A 20670-nucleotide genomic window follows, 5' to 3' on the forward strand; every position below is an offset into this window, starting at 1 on the left:
TATATTTTTTTATAATTCAATTATAGTGAATATGAATTTAAAATTTCAACATACATATAGACAGACAAACATATATCAGAACTGTACCGTCTATAAAGTGTTTATGAGACATACAATTTGATGAGCAAACAAAAAAGACATATATAATGTACCGTGTGGTGTGCAGTTTGCGGTTTGCGGTGTGCAGTTTGCGGTGTGCAGTTTGCGGTTTGCGGTGTGCAGTTTGCGGTTTGCGGTGTGCAGTTTGCGGTTTGCGGTGTGCGGCGAGCTTAGGGCACCATATTGAGTATATTGCGGTTCTCCAAGGACTCCTTGAGTGCGTAGAACAACTGCAGCTGTTGTTCCGGCTTCAGATTATAAACCTGTAAATAAAAAAAATGTCCCAAATTTTCGTAACGCATTTTGAAGTTAAATTCAAAATCTACTAGTCTTCTAATTATTTTTAAAAAATCTAAAAAATGGCTTGAAGTCGGTTAAAAAAATAGATTCAGTTCTAAAACTTCAATCTTTTGCTTTACAGAGCTGCAGTTTAAAAAATGCGAGTTACATAATAATCTACTTTCTAAAGGAAGATGGCATTTCAGAATTTCGTATTAATATTTCGGAAGCGAACATTTGGAGTAAAATGGAGAACTTTTTGGAGATGTCTATGGGCAGTGGTTGTTTCGTTATTTTTAGTGAAGTTAAGCTAAGTTACAATGTTGTGGACCTGCTGCAGCAGTTTCTGCGGAGTGGCGGTGCGGATGAAGCTGGTGATGTAGACGTTGACGAAGGTGGCCATCAGGAACTGACAGTCGAAGCGGTCCATGATGCCGCCGTGTCCAGGAATCACATCGCCAAAGTCCTATAGAAAATTTAATTTAATATATAACCGTATATTTCTACAGCTAATAAATTCAAACATAATGCAACCTGTTTCAATCTCTTTGGAAAATAAATAAACGTTGCTAAATGTTTCAGCAATGGAAGTCCAGTGTAAAACGAATCATCATCATAATCATCATCAGCCCACTATACGTCACCACTGAGGGGCTCGGAATCTATCCTAAGTTAGGGGTGATTTGGCCATAGTCAACAACGCTAGTCCAGTGCGGGTTGACTTCACACATATCATTGAATTTCTTCTCAGATATGTGCAGGTTGCAGTATAACATTAGTACAAGGCGGGATTCGAACCCAGGACCTGCAGATTGCAAGTCAACTGCTTAACAATGTCTCCTAATTTTGAGACAATGAGAGTTGATGTCAACTGGTAATGTTAAAAAGTAATATAATATTCATACCTTGATCTTGAAAGCGCGTTTGAATCCAGAAGCGAAGAATCCACCGAAGGGTCCGATGACGGAGCTGAAGATGCTGAGCGCCAGGGAGTGGATCATGAACGGGTATATGTTGATCTTTTCTCTGCCAGTCTGAAACGATACAAAATTATATTGAAGACAGGGGAATAAACAACACATATTTTATAATCAACAGAAAAAAAATCATATAATGTAGAATTTACATAAAATCTTGAATATTTAGTTTTTTGTTTTACTCAATGAATGATATTAACAAATTAAAATTTTAAAAGATTCTGTAAAAACATGACTCAAAACATTTTTATTTTTATACTACGAGTTATTTAAATAAAGAAATAAAAAAAAATATATTAATCAAAATGGCTAAGCCGTAACATGTTGAAGTTTTAGCTTGGTATGAACATAAAATACACAGATTATCACATAAATAAGAAGATAATGAGATTACTGCAGATGAACGATAAAGTTAGAGGAAAATCAAAGCAAGTATTAATGGATTGTATGAAATAGAATATGCTTAAGAAGGGAATGTATTCAGATATAATGGCTGATACAGATGTATGAAGACAACTACTTACATGAAACAAATTTCGTTAGATACAATCTCTAAAAATATTGACTATAAAAAGACTTAAACGAGAAATTTAATACATTCTAGCTGTCGCCCGCGACTCCATCCACGCGGAATTAAAAAAAAATCTTAATAAATAGCCTATGTGTTCTTCCAGACAATGTTCTAAATCTGTGCCAAATTTCATCAACATCTGTTCAGCCTTTCCGGAGATACCTTCAAAGAAACATCCGTCTCCATCATAACTCACCAGTTTCATGAGAGGCTGCAGGAAGTGTGGAGGCGTGTACTCCTGCAGACGGAACAGCAAGGAGGGTTCACAGTCCATCGTCATGCGGCCCAGAGACTCCGAGTACTCGATAGGACATACCAAGTAAGGGTATTGAGACATCAGGTACGACAACTGAAAACAAACATAATTAAGGTTTATTTTAATAGATAAATACAAAAACGAGAACATTTTATAGAACTAGCTAGAAAAAATTAAGGAAAAAGTGTTATTTCGTAAAGGATCAAACAGCGAAAATTCTACAGGGCGTTAGTCCGTATCTAATGTTTTTACATATGTATATAAAATCACAACTTAAGTGCAGTTAACTTGTATTCAAGAAGACCACTTAACATCAAGTGGTATATTGCTTAATACTTTAAATAAGACAAGCAATTTAATTCATATTAAATTGATAATTCACATTAATAAAACCCTAATAAACCTGACTGACTGAATATTGAATGACTTCTCTTTTTTAATTCAGTCAAGCCATTTATTATGACAGTTGCGTTTTTGATTCTGCTTACCACAAGACCAAAGATGACGGTAGAGAAACCACCTCCGATGAATCCCTCCCATGTCTTCTTGGGGCTGAGCTTGATGAGCGGCGTCTTGCCGAAAAAGAAGCCGAAAACGTACGCCATTACATCGTTACAGATTATCATCGAGACCGGCACAATGAACCAGATTAAGCCTGCAACAATATTATAACATACTGTATGGAGCAAGGGCAAGGGGCCAAGGTTGTCTCCAGAGGATCTACGCTAGATCTAGGGGGGTTAGATAGGGAATTTTTTTTTATTCGAAATGAAATTACAATAAGCTAAACAGTAAAAAAGCCTAAAAAAAACTGACAAATAATTTTTGATTCATCTACGTGGATCTATAGGAATTTTAAGTATTTTATTGTATTTTTTTTTTATTCTTTAGGTGGCGATGTGAGGAGGCATTGATTCCTTAAATTGTAATGGAATCAAGATTCAATGTGCACTAATGCCCTTACGGTGAATCTCTAGTTGTACGTGTATTACGACAATTATGCCATCGCTCACATTCCCTTTGAATAAAACAGACAGCAATAGTTTTCAAATACGAGTGTCACGCCTTTTTAAATTCAATCTTCCTAATATTATAAATGTGAATGTTCAGATTGATGGACGAATGTTTGTTTGAAGGTATCTCCGGAACCGCAGAACAGATCTTAATTAAATTTGGCATAGATGTAGAACATAGTCTAGAAGAACCCATAGGCTACTTATTAAGTTCTTTTTAAATCCGCTCGGATGGAGTCGCGGGCGACGGCTAGTATTACATATATCATAAAGAAACTTTTCTTCATCTGTCTCAATTAGTCGACCAAGCAATTTTTCTATTTTTATAATTTATTCAAATGATCAAAAGGCAAGTAACGGACTCTACATTAAACCCAAAATTATTTATATTGTTTATTGGTACTATGAAATAATTAACTTAATTATCACACAATGGAAACAAGTTCTTTGTCTAAACATTAACATTTATTTTAAAGTTCAAAGCTCATGATGTAGTTTTGCGAGCGTCTGGTAAAAAAATACGAAATACTTGAAAACATCGTAAAACTTGTGTATATGTTCTTGATATTGGGAACGGCGAACAAAATTGCCATCCATCCGTTATCTATGCCCGATAAAAAACCACTTCACAGGATTTAGGTCTGACGAAAAAACTGTTTTTTATAGAAATCCATAAATTCGAACAGTTAAAACATTCGTTACTAGCTGTCGCCCGCGACTCCGTCCGCGCGGAATTAAAAGAAAAAACTTTATTAATAGCCTATGTGTTCTTCCAGACTATGCTCTACATCTATGCAAATTTCATCAAAATCCGTGGAGCGTTCCGGTGATACCTTCAAACAAACATCCATCCATCCATTCAAAAATTCGCATTTATAATATTAGTAAGATGTAATGTTTTTAGACTTCTTTAGCAGATAGAGACGGACAGACGGACAGAGACAAACAAATGCTTTAAATGTGTTTCGTGATTGCTTCATTTCGCTTTCGTATTTTAAAGCTTTTTCAAAATTTTCACCTTAATTTTTCTGTTAACTATTTCTAATCAACAAATTTATTTTTCATCAAATATGAGTAAGAATATTTGAATACTTTTCCGGCATATAAAAGTAAGCCTAGAGAATGTTACCCATTTAAATATATATTTTTCTTGATCAGCACTAAAAATAATATTTGATCAAGACTGCAAGCATATGTTACCCTGCCTTGGCAAGTAAAACTTTGTACCATCTAAAAATAAAACATTGTTTACCGGACAGCGCGCAAGCAATCAACTCACTGCTTGCCCTACATTTTTAAACTAAACCCACGTCCCGACTGCGCACGGCGGCGGTACTGCACTGTCTATAAAATTAATTAAAAAAAATGACAAGCATTATACTATGAAACGTGCAATTTTTTTTATTACTTTTTTCATAGGTTTCTAACAACTTTGTTGAAATTTTGTATGTCTATAGGCTTTCGATAAAAACGCAAATGTTAGGTCCACACCATATTGTATGCATAATTTATTATTAAATGCATCATTTTGAAAACTTATTGATATTTTCTATCATACAAGGCACTCAGTAGTTTTGGACTTAGTACCACCTTGAATAAGCTGATAATATTTCAAGAATGTTATTCTCAAGAGGTCTACTCTTTAAACCGGTTTTAAACCAACATATTTACGGCCTCTAAAATGTTTTAAGAATTACCTTTTCACTCAAGGCAAATACAAATATAAAACACAACAAAGATTAAGGCATAGACATGTGAATTAACACTTGTTTTTATTACAACTACTAGTTGTCGGCCGCGACTTCGTATGCGCAGAATTAAAAAAACAAACCTAATTAGTAGCATATGTGTTCTTCCAAGCTATGTTCTAAATCTATGCCAAATTTCAGGGAAATCCATGCAGCCGTTCTGGAGATACCTTCTAACAAACATACATCTATCCATACATCTAAATATTCACATTTATAATATTAGTAAGATTATTTAAGACGATGAGTACGCGCGTGCTAAAAGGATATATTTATTTTGTTTGTATTTTTGACGGAAAACATAATTTTCAACAATAATTTAAACATATTGCTATATTTCAACCGCGATAAGTACTCAGACATCACAAGAACTGAACGGAAAATTATTAATTTCTTTATGTAGTTAAGACCACAAACATCAAGTAAAGCTTGTAGTTCAACTGATATAGATCCTACGTAAATAATCGTATGCCGATAGCACAAATTTAACAGGATATGAGTTAAAACGTTATTGTGAACAATTACAAAATAAAATGCGTGAACAGATAACCAAATTTGGTCTTAAGTATTACGTTATCCTGCAGTACCCCCGTGATAATATGTTGCTATGGTAACGAAAAGCATTTAATACAATTTAAGTCATACTCATGTCGCTGGTTGTAAAATTATGCAACAATTGCCTAAATATTACGAACAACATACGCTTTAAGGTAAGGAAATACACCGACATTGTGAATAAATTTCACGGTAATGACTTTTATTGCGATGCTTGCGTATTTTTTTTAATAACTTATCAAAACTATGCCAACGTTTGTTCATTTCAAAACCATTTCAAACGAATCGCATTTAAAAATATTGTTAACAAACACATGAGTACATTTAGGAAGTTTTATGATTTAATATAAACGTCTGAAGTTAGAATAACGTGGAAAGTGGAAAATTCCAGTAGTATTTCCTTCATGTCATTCTATTATATAATACTAATAGAAAATAATGCCGTTGCTACTGCAACTATGATAATGCATGTCCCTTAATTGTTCTATAATTAACAACATTGCGTAAAGTCATCTCTAGAAAATTTACATTCCAACAAAAATGAAGCAAATGAATGCCTTTTCAACGTTAAATGTTAAAATCTATCACGATTTAATAAATCCGAGTTAATCTTACTAATATTATAAATGCAAATATGTAGATGGATGAAGATTATTTGGTAGGTATTGATGTAGGACACAGTCTGAAAGAACTCATAGGCTAGTTGTTAAGTTTTTCTTCAACTCCACGCTGACGGAGTCTCGGACAACAGTAACTCAACTCATAAAAAGACGAGTGCTCAAGTTTAAAGTACGGTGTGAATAAATCTATTTAAAAAGTCAATTTTATTGAAAGTTTCCACCCTTGTGCGCTAACGGGGCGTATCTATTGTGCGAGCGTATGACCTAGATAGTACTTTGTTCGGCTTCCCCGGCCTTGTGACTGCAAAGCTATCACCCGTCAAACAAACGACAGCCCGTATCTGTTAGACATTGTTTCCACTTGTATTGTTCGCAAACTTAGAACTATAATGAAATCTGACATTGACACTTACATAATAGTATTGTATACAAGCATTAAAAACGATATTCATTTTAAATCAGAAGAAGATTCTAAATCAATTACCAAAAATCGTATCAAAGTATCGCTATTCGAAGGGTCCATCAAAAAAGTTTTTTGATCAAAAACTAGACAAATGTCGTCTTCAGTTAAATAAAAAAGATGAAAACAAAACATACCCTCAAAGATGTTCTGTATGATGAGATAGCTCTGTGTGACGACGATGAGCAGAGCGACGTGTGTCCAGGCGAACAGGCTGAACTGGCGCATATAGTAACGCTTCACCAGCGACAGCACGAACCACACGAAGCCCACGCAGTACAGGCTGAACGAGATGAACCGGTGGTATGTCACCAAGAAGTGCAGGTAGTCCTAAATATAAAGGAAGATTTAGTCCCTGATAGTTTGTCATCCTCCTTTATATACTGTTAGTCTAAAATGCAATAGTCATGAAAAATAGATGGCAAGTTATTTCTTTCTATACTCATGTTAGAGCGAGATATTCATCTATACTCATTTAGAGATATTAGAGCGTCGGTGGCTCAGGGGCTAAGCACTTGACTTGCAATCTGCAGGTCCTGGGTTCGAATCCCGCCATGTACCAACGTGTTTTTCGATTTTCGATTTACATATTATGTACATTTGTCCGACGTTCTTACGGTGAAGGAAAACATCGTGATGCAACCTGAACATATCTGAGAAGAAATTCAATGATATGTGTGAAGTCGACCCGCACTTGACCAGCGTGGTTGACTATGGCCTAGTCACACCTAACTTGGGGTAGGCTCCGAGCCCCTTGGTGGGGACGTATAGTGAGCTGATGATGATGATGATGATACTCATATTATAAAAACGAAAGATTTATTTGTTTGTATTTAATTGGCTCCGAAATTTCTGAACCTATTTGAAAAATACTTTCACTGTTAGGAAGCTACACTATCACAGTGTGATATAAGCTTTTTATATTACTCGATTATTTTTTCTAATTTCGCGCGGACGAACATAGATAAAACAATTATTGTTATTAACAGATAGACATTAATAAAAATGCAAATTTAATTGCAATCATAAATGTGCTAATAAAGTTAATATACTGTTTACGATACCAAATAATCAGTGTCTCGGTACAATAATTATTGCGTTTTAGTTAAGGTCGAACAGTTACTTTCAATATATTTAATTCTTTTTTTTTTATATAAATAACTGATAGTGATTTGGTTGTTTACTATAATACTTCGTGATATAGAATCATTGGCTTTCAACGTGTTTTTAATGATATTTGCAATACGTGAATAACTACGTCATGAAGCTACAAATTTTGTTGACCCTATTCTACGTGTCATGTCTAATAAAGATTTGGTTTTCCTTTTAGTTTTACTATGTTGTTGGTATTGGTTTTAAAAGACGCAAATTCGTAAAATAAGTAGCTAATAAAGTTATTAGTTTAAATATAAATGTCAAGGTAAATCGGAACTAAATGAAATTACTTCCATCATAGTTATCGGATAAGTCCAATCTACGCTAATAGAGTGGCCTCGACCCTAGCACGGATAGCAATAGATAATCGTTAAGCCAATTATACAGGGGGTTCAACAAACGTATAATCAATATTTGTTTTAGATAAGTCGCTTGAACTACTTTTTTATATTTTATATACTTCTTACACTGCCGAAACATCTAATACTGTAAAACGTTTAGCAAGTTTTTAGGTAAAGTTTTGAATTGGATTTTGGTCTATTAGTTAAATCTTTCAGTTTGACACCCATGTTCGGGTTTTTGTACAGAAATATGTCATACCCTATTTTAAAATGTCGTCCATCTTGAATTTTTCTTAGTGTACTCTGCTCGTTAAGCTGTTTCATATGATGCTCATGTCAAGTGGTTTTTCAATTATTAGAAGTATATCATAGTGAAATATCGACTCTTATTTTGTCCATGATTGAATGGCGCTAAAACTATTAGCTTTTGATTATGCTTTATCTCTCATTTTAATACGTCCGATGATTCAATAATGATAATCATTTTCCACTTATAACTATTATTTTAGTTGATTCATTGTTATTAGTTGCTTTCTCAAAATGTAACGAGACTATTTTCAGAAATTATTTTAATAAATTCTTAGACGCGGCTATGATAAATTGGATATTGAAAATGCTAATCTATACGGCTAGCGTGAGTCAAACATTCATTAATCACGAAGCGTAATCAAATTTGTAATACACCTGAGTAACAGTGTGCTTGTGAAATATACAATATAAATGAGTATTACGTTTAAAAATATTGTATGACTTCAAACTTATAGTATTCTGTGGATTGTAATAGTAGTGTGGTAGGTCATTTATTAGAGGTCAATCAAAGGTTTAAGCTGAAAAGCTATCGGAGATGTTCATCATAATTACTAGTCTAACCATGGGGTTCTGAGATCAAAATCTCTGTATTAAACATATCGTCATCCCTGTCATAATCTTCGACAAAACAAGAGATAACAATATGTTTTAAAAGGAGACTTTAGTCTCTGAACCCACAGTTAAAAATAATTACTTTGTGACACTTCAACTGTTATCGTAACATTTTAACAAGCTGACAATAACATTGTTCAAGGTTAAGTTATTAAAGTTAACAAAGTGCCAATTAAAGAGAAATGGTCAATTATAAAATTTATTTTCATTACAAAAATAATAACCATTAGTTCCCCTATTTGATGAAGAAAAGAAACTTTATTTCTGATGACATAGTCAGTTAATGACAATCTATTAGTCAACAGTAAGCAAAATCAACTAAGATTTCTAGATTCCAATCAGCATAGTTTAAACCTTATAAAAAAGAACAAAAAAAAAATCACTCACAGTTCTATTAATCACCACTCCAAAGTAGTCAATGAGGTTTTCTCCATAGAAGAAGTAGTTGGATGTAAGCAAAAAGTACCAGGAGAGAGATCGGAACCAGGGCAGGCCATGGACTCGGTACACAGCATAGCCAATGTTGATGATCTCTTCGAAGCATTTCACTTGCACACAGAGAACCTAAAGGAATAATACAATTTATGATAAAATTTGTAAAAACCTTAATTGTGCATCCACTATAAAAAGCAGATTTTTTTTTTTATCAAAAGATGGCTAAACTAACATACGGCCACTTGAATTCGCCAAAATAGCGAGGCGACCGTTACCCATAGACATCCGCAAATGCAGATGCATTGCCTACCTTTAATCAACAGAGAAGGTAATGCACAGAAAGAGTGTATTTCCCTTTCCTATGTGTCCCCACTTCCGCCAAATCTACTTCGTCTTCCAATCCTTTCCTAATAGGAAAAGGGTGGGAAGGGAAAGAGGACTAAAATTAGGCCTCCAGGACCACACTCATCAGACTGAACGCAGAATTGCTTCCACTTCACACCTGTCTTCTTTGTGGTTGTGGTATTGCACCTGTCGACCCGGCTCATTCATAAACCCAACAAATATTGTTGTTGCGGGAATCTAACACTATTGTTGATAATTCAAAAAGTGTTCATATCTACTGACTTAACTGTGGACAATAAACTCAACAAAAAGCATTTGTATAATATTAAATCAATAAAGTAAAATCTAAAGTCCAAACAATGTATGAAAACAATCCATCTCATCATCTCTCCGGACTTTTCCCACTTATATGGGTTTGGCACACAAGGTATCACAAACCTTAAAGTTTTGGCTTAATTCTTTATGGCCGGCCGATATCCCTACTTGGAAAAATATCTTAAGATAAAGTATACTTCTAAAATAACTGAAAACATCTTTATCATTATAAAATGTTTTTACATTATGTACTTTTTAGATAATAAATACTATTATAATATTAAAAAAACATGACTCAATTTAAAATTAGTTCAACTTCATGTTATTTAAAAGTAAACAAAGAGATGCATATTGAAACTAAGAAAAAGTTTTTTTTTTAAATAAAATTTATTATTATGAATAATATGAAGTTAATTAGCTAATGAAAATAACGGACCATTCATGAATATTAGGGTCAGTTAAAAGTCTATCTAGCATTGAACTGACAATATATTATAAATTATGGTACTTACAGTAATCATTAGGGCCAGTGGTCCTCCGTAGATCAGCAAACAAAAGGCTCCAATCATCAACCAGGTGAAGATGCCACGGATCACCCAGTTCCTCCATCTACAAAAAATTACCTAATATGAATAATGACTTTATCAATGGCGTATTGAAATTACTTTTCACTTTTAATTTAAACATACTAATTACATTCAAAATAATGATATGGAAAAATTATAGGTATTACATTTAAAATCAGTTAAAAAAAACTTTATGGAATATAAGTTATGAGTGTAATATGTGAACTTTGATTTAATTACTAATTTATTTTTAGTAACTATGAAGAACAATAACTTATTCATTATTGAGGACATGACTTGTTTGTTACTATTGAATTGTCTTGTTAATCTTGAAAACATACCGTGAAGATAATCCAGAAAGAGCTGAATCTAAGATTTCAGGTGTTTTGTCTGTACCCTGAGGTAGAGTCTTCGCTAGTTCATCCACATACTTCTCCTCTAATACCTTTTCTTCTTCTGAATCCACCTAGAGATAATGTTTTTTATTCATTAAACAATAGAAATATTAAAAAATATTTTAAAGAACAGGTTTTCAAATTACAAGAAATAGTTACATCTACATGATCCGATTCACCGGCGGTTTCCACTTTGTCATTCCCATCACCTTCACCGCGCCTATGCCTTAATTCACTCATGGTTTTTGCAAACTAGATATCACAAAATTGCAATACTCAAACGAATTTTACGACACCCTAATATTTTAATCCATTTACGAACAGGACAACCGTCTTATGTTTTCCTTTTACAGCTAATTGTCAAACGAAAAATCAATAGTACGCTTTTTTTGTACTTGTGTTGCTATAATTATAAATTATTTCCGACATTTTATTGATTTTATTGTAAAAATTAGTAAGTTAATATTTAGAGAATATAAGTACAAAATGTAATACTAAATACACAGGGTAATAATAAAAAAATACTATTTATCTATTGACTTGTACATAACGTCACTTGAATTTGAAATTTTCAAAAAATCTGAGATTAAACTAAACAAATTATTGAAACTTGGTCAGCTAGGTTTGTTGAATATTCTATTCTTTTATCATTAATTTATCACGAATTAATTAGTCGTCATTTTAATTTTTAATGCCATTGAATGTTGCAATATAAATAATAAATCTTTATCCTGTGAAAAAAACACATATTTATATACTGTGGTCGGTTTAACAGTAAATTATAAAATGTAAATAAACATGGCGTGTGAATCTGACGAATTCGAGACAAATATTCATAATGTAAGTAATTAATGAATGTAAGCTTGTATACAGTTATCACTATTATTATTAAACGTTTAATTTACAGTTACGAACTGCTGTACGAAAATCTTTCGCCCGTATCTATGCCAGTTTAAAAGCCAGAGAACTTAAGACACTGCGGCAACTCGATGCTATCCGTAAACAATGCCAAGATGACAAAGACTTAAAAAGGAATTGTGCTAAGAATATAGATATAATATACGATAATGAGTCCGTGCTTTTAGAAAATATAAGTAACTACGGCAGTATTGATTTTGAAAAGCTTAATTTTGATAGTTCTACATTTACACTGGAAGATTACGTTAGTCCTAATGATGATCACATGTATTCATACAAAACTATCGAAGACGTGACAAAAGAGGAGGATAATGAGAACTTGGAAGCGATAGAAGAGGCTGCTATAAAAGAAGTAATTTCTACGGATAATTGTGTGTGTTTTGTAACAGTTCATACAGAGGATGTATCAAAGAAGTTCAGAAATTTGGACACTGATGTCATGCCAATAAATGTTATCACTAAAGAAAATAATCATATATGTGAAAATAATGAGAGTGATTGTCCTGAAATAATTGAAGATGATAAAAGTGAATCAGATTCAGAAATCAAGAAAATAAATCCTACAGATGATTGGTTAAATTCCATTAAAAGTCAAACAGAAACAGAGCCATCACAAGTCACAGATGTCATGGAACACAGTACTATAACATGCACATAATGCAAGCTAGTATAAGGTAAATTTACATAATTTTAGTTATATAAGATAGATGAAATACATTTATATTTTTTTTAAATGTTGTTGGTTCTTTAAATATCTTCTCCATCTAATGCTTTAACAAATTTAATTCATTCAAAAGCTTTATCATTTTATATCATTACTGGCCTTCACCCGCGACTCCGTCCGAGCAGAATAAAAAAAAGCACACAAGATAAAAAAAGTTCCTATGTCCGTCTCCTAGTTCTAAGCTACCTCCCCATCAATTTTCAGCTAAATCAGTTTGACCGATCTTGAGTTATAAATAGTGTAACTAACACGACTTTCTTTTATATATATAGATAGATTATTCTGTGATATTGTTATTTTCAAAACTTAAAAAAATTAGAATTATCTAGAATTTTACATTTAATCACATGTATATAATTTTATTTCCAAACGGCGTTATATTTTCTATATAATGCGTTGTAAATGGCGTCTAATACATTATCATATTAATAAACCTGAACCTCATCTGTATATGAAGGGATAAGTTAGCACCACTTAGAAGCAAACTTAAATAGTGGAATTAAACTTTTTAAGGAGTGTAGATTAAATTTGATTAGGATTTTTTTTTAGATTTTACTCAATTCTTTCATATTTGCAAGTGTAGACTTAGTGGTTTATCAGGGATTAATGGGATATTTCAAAATAAAACCAGAATAAAAGCATCAACTTCTATTGTTAATACATTTTTACAAATGGCGTTACTGAATACTTAAAAACTAATATGCATTGACTTCCGATTATAATTCCTAATGAATAAATATTACCCTTTATTATGTCCGCACTTTGAGTGCAGCAAATTACAATAATTGATACCAATCTTCCAATACCAATACCATTGCCGGATTCGTTCATCACATCTGTTCAATTACAGTTTTATTTATGGCACTTACACATGACAAACATTTTACATACCATCCTTAAAAGTTATTGTTCATGGATGGACTCTGTTTAGTATGGAAAAAGTATTCTAGTTTGTACTCAACTTTTTCACTGGAAATCTAATAATGGCACAAAAAAGGGTGCTGGTGCTAAAGGGAAAATGTTTTAAAAGTCTATCCCATTCTGAATATCTAAATCTTGTAAAAGGAGAAATGACACATTCAATATGTGGTGGCTATTACATTTTTTCGTGTATTCATTGTTTTATATTTAATGTAAGAAAACAGTTATTTTATTGGAATTTATGAGTTTTTGTTCATAAAATGTGCAAAGTGTCCATTGACTACAATATTTAGGGTTTATTTTGGAACATGGGATAGAGAATTAATGTGATATTAGAAAGATACAATAAGCAGCTATAATGGAAGGGTAGAGTGTAATACATCTACAAATATGGACATAAATAGGCACTAAATTGCTTGGAAAGGTTATATTATTAGGCCATCATTTATTTCATTTCAGTTATTGTCGGATACAATCAATGTAAGCTACAAACTATCAATGATATAGATTTTAGTATACATGAATACTGAGTTATATAATTTCTAAAATGATATTTTCGATAAGTTAGTAAGACTAAATAATTCCATTAGGAGAATACAATAGTTATCAAAGGATAATTCCTCAAGTTGAGAGTACAAAATCTCAAATGAATACAAGTTTTGTCTAAATATTAAAGTGTATCAAATTATGAAGTCATTACGAGCAACTTAAGCTAGCTTACTTTATGTTATTACTAATATTGTACATTTTAAACAAAATTAACATAAATCTCAGATACTATACAAGGCCGAAGTCGGTGCATACCGCTGCTACATCACGATTATTCTGCTTTTCAGAATTATTAGCGGCCATGTTTAACTCGACTAGCGTATCGACGCTGTTTATACTGACACCTTTTAATATCTTTTGTGCGGCTAAACTGGTAAAATTGAAGCTCAAGTCGCTCAAGCTGGGAAAATTATATATATCCTGGTTTTCTTTTTTCACATCCTGACTCAAGCTGTACCTTTTCTGTTTGTTTTCTAAACTATTGATTTTCTCCGTCGATGTGTTAATGTCTTTCAATGGCTCTTGGTTCTTAAATGCCAGATTAGGTTCTGATCCTAATACTGTTGGCTTTTGCTCGATTCCTTTCGTTAACAAATTAGCTATCGACTCGGTGCTCATTCTGTTATTTACGTTCGGCAGACCGTTCAACATTTGCAAAGCTGCGGCCTTTTTTAACAAGTCGACGCTTTTTAGTTCGCTGTTCGAATTTATATTCGATTGTATGCCACTGTTAGCCGACGACAAAGAGTTCTTCTGATATCTAAGACTGCCTAAAGATCCAATAATACTATCGTAGCTTTTTGTCGGAGTCGATGGATTACTGTTTGTTGTACCATCTATGTTGTGAATATTATTGTGTATTGCAGGCGATGCTGGATTAGATGCGGCTTCGTTAGTGTTGTTTAGTTGATTTTTGTATACGAAACTATTATTGTTCGTTGCGCCTATTTGTAAAGACAGCTTTCGATTATTGTTCATACCGGTGTCGTTAATGGAATTCTTAATGAATTTGTTATCTTGTACTTTCACCGGCTCGGGTTCTTGAAACATTTGCTTGTTTTTTTCAACGCACACGTCAAAGGACGTCTCTGTTGGGTTTTTTGGCTGTTGACTCGATCCGTTCTGGGAAACCGACACAACTCGTGTATCGTCATTAAAAATGTAAATGTTGCTGCCGTTGCTAGTTTCTGTGACCTTTCCATTTTCGAATGTGATTACCGATCGCACTGGGGAATTTTGTACGTAAACTTTGGTGTTCGTTCCACCGTTCTGTGATATTGTATTTGTCGTTACTTTTAAAGTTATTGAATTATTGGAATTTGAACTCGCCAACACAGATGTCGCAGGATTTTCAAGTTTGGATCCGAGTGTTTTATTATGCAAAGGGGTAGCTTTCTTGGGTGTATTTGGGCAGTTTTTTGGTGAGGTATTTCCGTTTTTTACTGTCTCGCCTCCAACTATGGGCGGTTTGGTTCTATACTTGTGCAGACTTTTAGGAGAGCTTTGTAAACTTTGTACTTTGACGAGGGATTGTGCTCTACTTAACCCGGTAGTTCCGTTACTGTGACTAGGTGAAGGTTTCAATGTTCGGTCTGAAATGTGTGACTCTAAGCTCGAATGGCCGCTGCTGCTTGTATGATAGTTTCTTTTTGGGGAGTTATCTGCAATTTTGTCTTTCCGTGGGGTCCGATGGGTATTGCTTTCCAAGCTCGAGGGTCCGCTGGTAGACGTAACATTATCAGAATAATCTACTCGCCGTAGACTTCCGCTAGGGCTGTCCCGCAGCTTATCACTTCTCTGAGGTGATCCGAAGTGATCTAAGATGGTTTTATTGGTGGAGCTTCTGCTTAACGTCGATCGTGGTAGACTTCCCGAACTAGGGCTAGAATGTCTGACCGGAGAGTGGTCGTAGTGCGCAGAGCCGGCCAGCCCTGATTCGGTTGAGAGATGCCTCTTGTGTCTTCGTGGCAGTGTAGATGAACGGTTACTTATTTCTGATCCATCGTAATAAGATGACACGTACGACGTTTGACTCTGCAGGGACTCCTGAAATAAAAATTAATTTTAGTTGTATTCTTATTCTACACCTCGGTAGGTAATTTAGGCTGACCGTATTTTTTCGCAGGACTGATAAGGAATTTGATGTAGAAAGTTTTAAAAAGTTGATATGAAATACAAAAAAAAAAATCCCCAGTGACTGTCAGTTGGCCCAACTAATCTTGCTTTTGGATTACTACTACTTATTACTTCTTTGCTTCAAATAAATATTGTGAAACCCTAAGCACCTTAGAGTTGGTCTGCGTGGCGACGCAATGCAAGTGCACGGCCTTGGAGTTGAACCAGTCGGCGGGCGGGAACTGCGCAGAGAAGGTGCTCATCGCGCGCGCCGCCTTGCTGCGGCCGCTTCGTCTGAATAAGCGGGACAGCAACGACGCTTTCTCTGAAATACACAAACATATGTCAGAATTAATGTAATTCTTTAATAACTCTTTTAAAATGGCAATATCAAGAAAATGATGAACGATAACTACTTTTGTTTTCTTAATGTTTAACTATTTCACGTTAAAATTAATTTGATATTATTCGGACTGTTCTGATAGAATAACAAAACTTACTTGGCGACGCAGATTCAACGCTGGGCGGGTAATCGGTAGAGGAGGAACTGTCGGTGGTGTTGACGTTCTTGTGATGCAGGCTGCGCGTGGAGGCGCAACGCTGCAGGTACTTGCTGGACGAGCCGAATATCCGCAGCGAGTGACGCCGGTCCAGCGACCGGGGCGCCGGGAACGACGCGCTCCGCCGCTTGTTCGGACGACCGTATAATACTTTATCGTTTGGGTTGCCTGTGACGGATAAAATTTTGATATATTTTTTCAGTGTAGTTATCTATTAGTTTATAAACTTTTTAGTTCTCATTACAATATATCTATGAAAAAATAGTATTCGGCAATCTGTTGTGATTAAGCTCTATATTATTAAAAAAAAACTTTAATCGATTAAGAAATATGTATACAATCTTGAGATTGCACTATTTCGTAGAATTCATGATACAAAATCATAACGGTGCAATAACGGACACCTCGTCATAATTTAAAATGATATACCCTACGCCGTTAGACATTAAAGTCGTTAAAAAGGTAAAAATATAGCTGCAATCTGTATTAACGTATCAAGGAATTAATTGACGGTGAAGCATTAATGAAAATGCTGCTATAATTTTAATACCGAGAAAGTTATCTTGATTTGTGTTAATAATCACATCTATTCTATAATTATTATAGTTAAATTGTCTTTGCGTTTTATAGCACTAATAACTTCAAATGTTAATTGCTGTTCCATGATTGTCAGTTTCGTTAAGATATAAACAAGATTATGATTTCGATTTCTATTAATCTATGGTTAGACTTCAATTTGACCCTTTTAATTCGTCGAGAAATATAAAATTTGCACTCGAATGAGTTGAAAGCGTTAAAATTTTGATATGTTTAGAGTTCGTTAATGATCCATTTAAATTACTAGTCAATGGCATCAAATGAAGGTATACGTAAACATAGAATAAAAACGCATCGACCTGTAAGAGGAAATACAAAAAGCGATCGCAGATAAAGTGAGCACCACACCTAGCGGCATTCCTCTCCATCTGCAGAGCTTGATAGATAACATTCGAATCAAAAGAAATGGATACATGACATTTGTAGTCGCATCCGTCTCTGTAAAGACGCGACCACAACTTCATAATTTTCATTAATATTAATATCGGTTATAAATGATCTTTAAGAGATTATAGAATAACGCTGTTAAGCTGTATACTTGAACTATGTCCACCTTAATCGTCATCATCTCGAAGCCAGAAGAAAATATTACCAATGGGTGATTTCAGTTGTAATAATAAATATCAATGAATGACGATAACGAATCCGACTTTTATCTTACTTAATCAATCTTTCAATTTGCGATAAGAACGCAAGAGTTTATATTTACTTAAATGTACTTATTTATGTAAACGTCTGTACATATGTAAATTTAGTTGTAATAAATAATTCATTCCTTTTAAAATTAGCTACATTAAAAACTAAATTTGAACAGTAAATTGTATTAACAATCTTCCTTATTAATTCATACATCAACTGTTATAATATATTCTTAAGTATAAGATAAGAAATCAGTGTGAACGCACGTTAATAAAGCAAAGCACATGCAACTAGTGACGCACAAAGAGCCCAGCTCGCAGATGCGCCATAAATCAGCTGTGAACTTGCCAGCCGATCCGATTTACTGAACTCGAATGTTTTTTTATACAACGTCGTCCTTTTTGCAAACGCAAACTGGGAGCCGCCAGCCAAGCACCATACCTTTTATTTATTTTGGACTGCCTCAGTTGACTCAGACAATTGAAATAGCTTGTTTAAAACAGGACCTAAAGTTTGACATTCTTAATGTTTAATGTTGCACTCAATAACATACACAGTGTTGCCATAATGTAAACATTGGCTTGGATTTAAACGGTGAGATTTGCAGGCTCGTAAAGAATATCTTAATTACCGTTAAACCTTGTTGTGAAATTGACATACAGTTTTAAATTGAAAGGTTTTATGTGCTAATTATTTTATGTAGTGTCTAACTGCCCATCATTGAAAGATTCAGGTTAAAGAGTGATAAAAACAGGACAACAATGTTAGCAAAATTTGATATTATAGTCACTCAAAATAAACGAGATAGAATTAATTATTAAACTGAAATAAAATATAAACTGAGTAAAGTAGGTATGGAATATGAAAAATGATCATTTCAACCCATATTTAAGACGGCGCCTGGAGTCTCCTCGAAATAGCACACGAAAAACAAGCAGTGGTGACGATGTATGCAAATCAAGCGGCTCTATCCAGTTAAACTGAGCGGCGTCATTCCTCTGGCATCCATATCCATTAAAATACCTACCAACATATCCTGAGCCGTTAGTCCACTTTACACAAATAGAGTGGAAGTGGAATGTCGCACGCACGATTTTAGCGCACCTTCTGTCAGATTACTCTCAGATAAATCTGGCTGCATGATTAGTGTTACGTGCTGACTAGAATGTCAGAGGTAAACGGATATGAAATGTGGTTTATATATAGGTCTACATTCATGTGCTTTATGTTATCAACAATGTGCATGTCCCTTGTGGTTTTTTTTTTTTTAAATAACAATATTTTGCAAGTGTTTCAAGATCCATTTTATTTATTCTGTATATAGAAAATAGGGGAATTATATTAAAAGGCGTCTTTAAAACTCAATTTATTTTCATTTGATATTGTGATAATAATAATGAGACATTCAGAAAGCCTACATGTTTTGGTAACATTAGTCATTCATTACATTTGGAACAAAGACATGTACATACTTAAATGGGTTTACGGAATCAGGCAAGGCGAATTAATTGTCTTTAAACATATATGCACACAGAAAGCGAAATAATAAAGTATTAAACATGTCTAATCGTGCCTTTAATTAGACAAAGTTATGATAGATCATAAAAGAATAAATAACAGGAAACATAATGCTCAAAATCAGAAACTGTATAGAGCACAAGATCACATTGATATTTACATCACAGTACTTATAAATAATCTTACAGCAATTCCCTTTTCTCTTATCATATTTAAGAATGAAGATGATCAAATTCATAAAATATAGAACCAACTAACGATATTTTATATTTCCATGTTAAAATTTATTGGAAATCAAATTGTTTTTTTTTTTTAAAGTGCAAAGATTCTGTCGCTGTCAATAGATACAAATCGTTGTCGTTTTGCTAAAGTTTCCCATCAAGCTATCTTTATTGCAATAAGGGAGGATATACACTGCAGAAGCTTAAGCATTTTTGAAAGAACTTCATAGTTGTACGAACCAATTAAGATTATCGAACATTGGAAATTTCTAGATTGTTCAATTATAATCGAAGAATTAGAGTTGCCGTCATATTTTTCAATTCGTGTACGAAAGCTGTGCAGAAAAAAAAAATATTATCTGTGATTTAGTCTGGACAAAAGAAATGCGAGTTAGCAACAAACGCTTAGTGAACTGTTTCCACACAGCTGTACATTCCCATGTAAAGAAATTTAGTCACGAGAGAGCTGTCAAATATCTAAGATTCACATTTACATGACAGAAGTGTACGTATTAATTTTACATATATAGACACCTGGATTATAAGAAGTTAATAAGACAATTATCATTTAATTCAGACTCTTATTGCGAAGAACTCAAGGTTTTAATTTTAATTTTCCACATGTATGACTTATTTGGTGCATAAATATCAATTCACAATGGTTTCGAGATATAAGGTGTACTTAGCTTTCATGGCTATAGTATTTCTCAGTTGCTTATAATAATCAAAACAATTTGTACTTAAAAAGAAACGTTTAATACCAAGGAGTGTTGTGCGACAAAAAAATCGTATTTATTCGGCACATTCTGTATCATTAAATTTCATAGTATGAATAAAACTTTGAAGCCTTAATTAAA

The 20670-nt window shown here is 33.6% G+C and overlaps 3 protein-coding genes across 3 annotated transcripts in view; 1 reads left to right on the top strand and 2 right to left on the bottom strand.

Moving 5' to 3' along the window:
* Positions 1 to 211: 211 nt before the first annotated feature.
* On the bottom strand, positions 212 to 11411 carry LOC106709337 (phosphatidate cytidylyltransferase, photoreceptor-specific). Its single transcript, XM_045678283.1, has 10 exons — positions 11211 to 11411; positions 10998 to 11122; positions 10603 to 10699; positions 9383 to 9559; positions 6716 to 6908; positions 2671 to 2837; positions 2123 to 2275; positions 1284 to 1412; positions 710 to 844; positions 212 to 362 (listed from the first exon to the last, which is right to left on the bottom strand). The coding sequence occupies exons 1-10, from the start codon at positions 11289 to 11291 to the stop codon at positions 270 to 272; spliced, it is 1350 nt and encodes a 449-aa protein (XP_045534239.1). The 5' UTR covers positions 11292 to 11411; the 3' UTR covers positions 212 to 269.
* A 399-nt stretch (positions 11412 to 11810) lies between these two features.
* On the top strand, positions 11811 to 12676 carry LOC106709338. The gene is made up of 2 exons (XM_014501126.2): positions 11811 to 11891; positions 11959 to 12676. The coding sequence occupies exons 1-2, from the start codon at positions 11850 to 11852 to the stop codon at positions 12625 to 12627; spliced, it is 711 nt and encodes a 236-aa protein (XP_014356612.2). The 5' UTR covers positions 11811 to 11849; the 3' UTR covers positions 12628 to 12676.
* A 1576-nt stretch (positions 12677 to 14252) lies between these two features.
* The window catches only part of LOC106709339, a 138036-nt gene continuing 131618 nt past the window's right edge, over positions 14253 to 20670 (bottom strand). Inside the window, exons 7-9 of the mRNA XM_045678452.1 lie at positions 16779 to 17006; positions 16449 to 16603; positions 14253 to 16209 (exon numbers count right to left, since the gene is read on the bottom strand). Of these exons, the coding sequence (XP_045534408.1) occupies positions 14392 to 16209; positions 16449 to 16603; positions 16779 to 17006 (2201 nt within the window). The 3' untranslated portion in view covers positions 14253 to 14391. The remainder of the gene's footprint in view (positions 16210 to 16448; positions 16604 to 16778; positions 17007 to 20670) is intronic.

This window comes from Papilio machaon, chromosome 6 (assembly GCF_912999745.1).
Source record: "Papilio machaon chromosome 6, ilPapMach1.1, whole genome shotgun sequence".
Lineage (NCBI taxonomy): Eukaryota > Metazoa > Arthropoda > Insecta > Lepidoptera > Papilionidae > Papilio > Papilio machaon.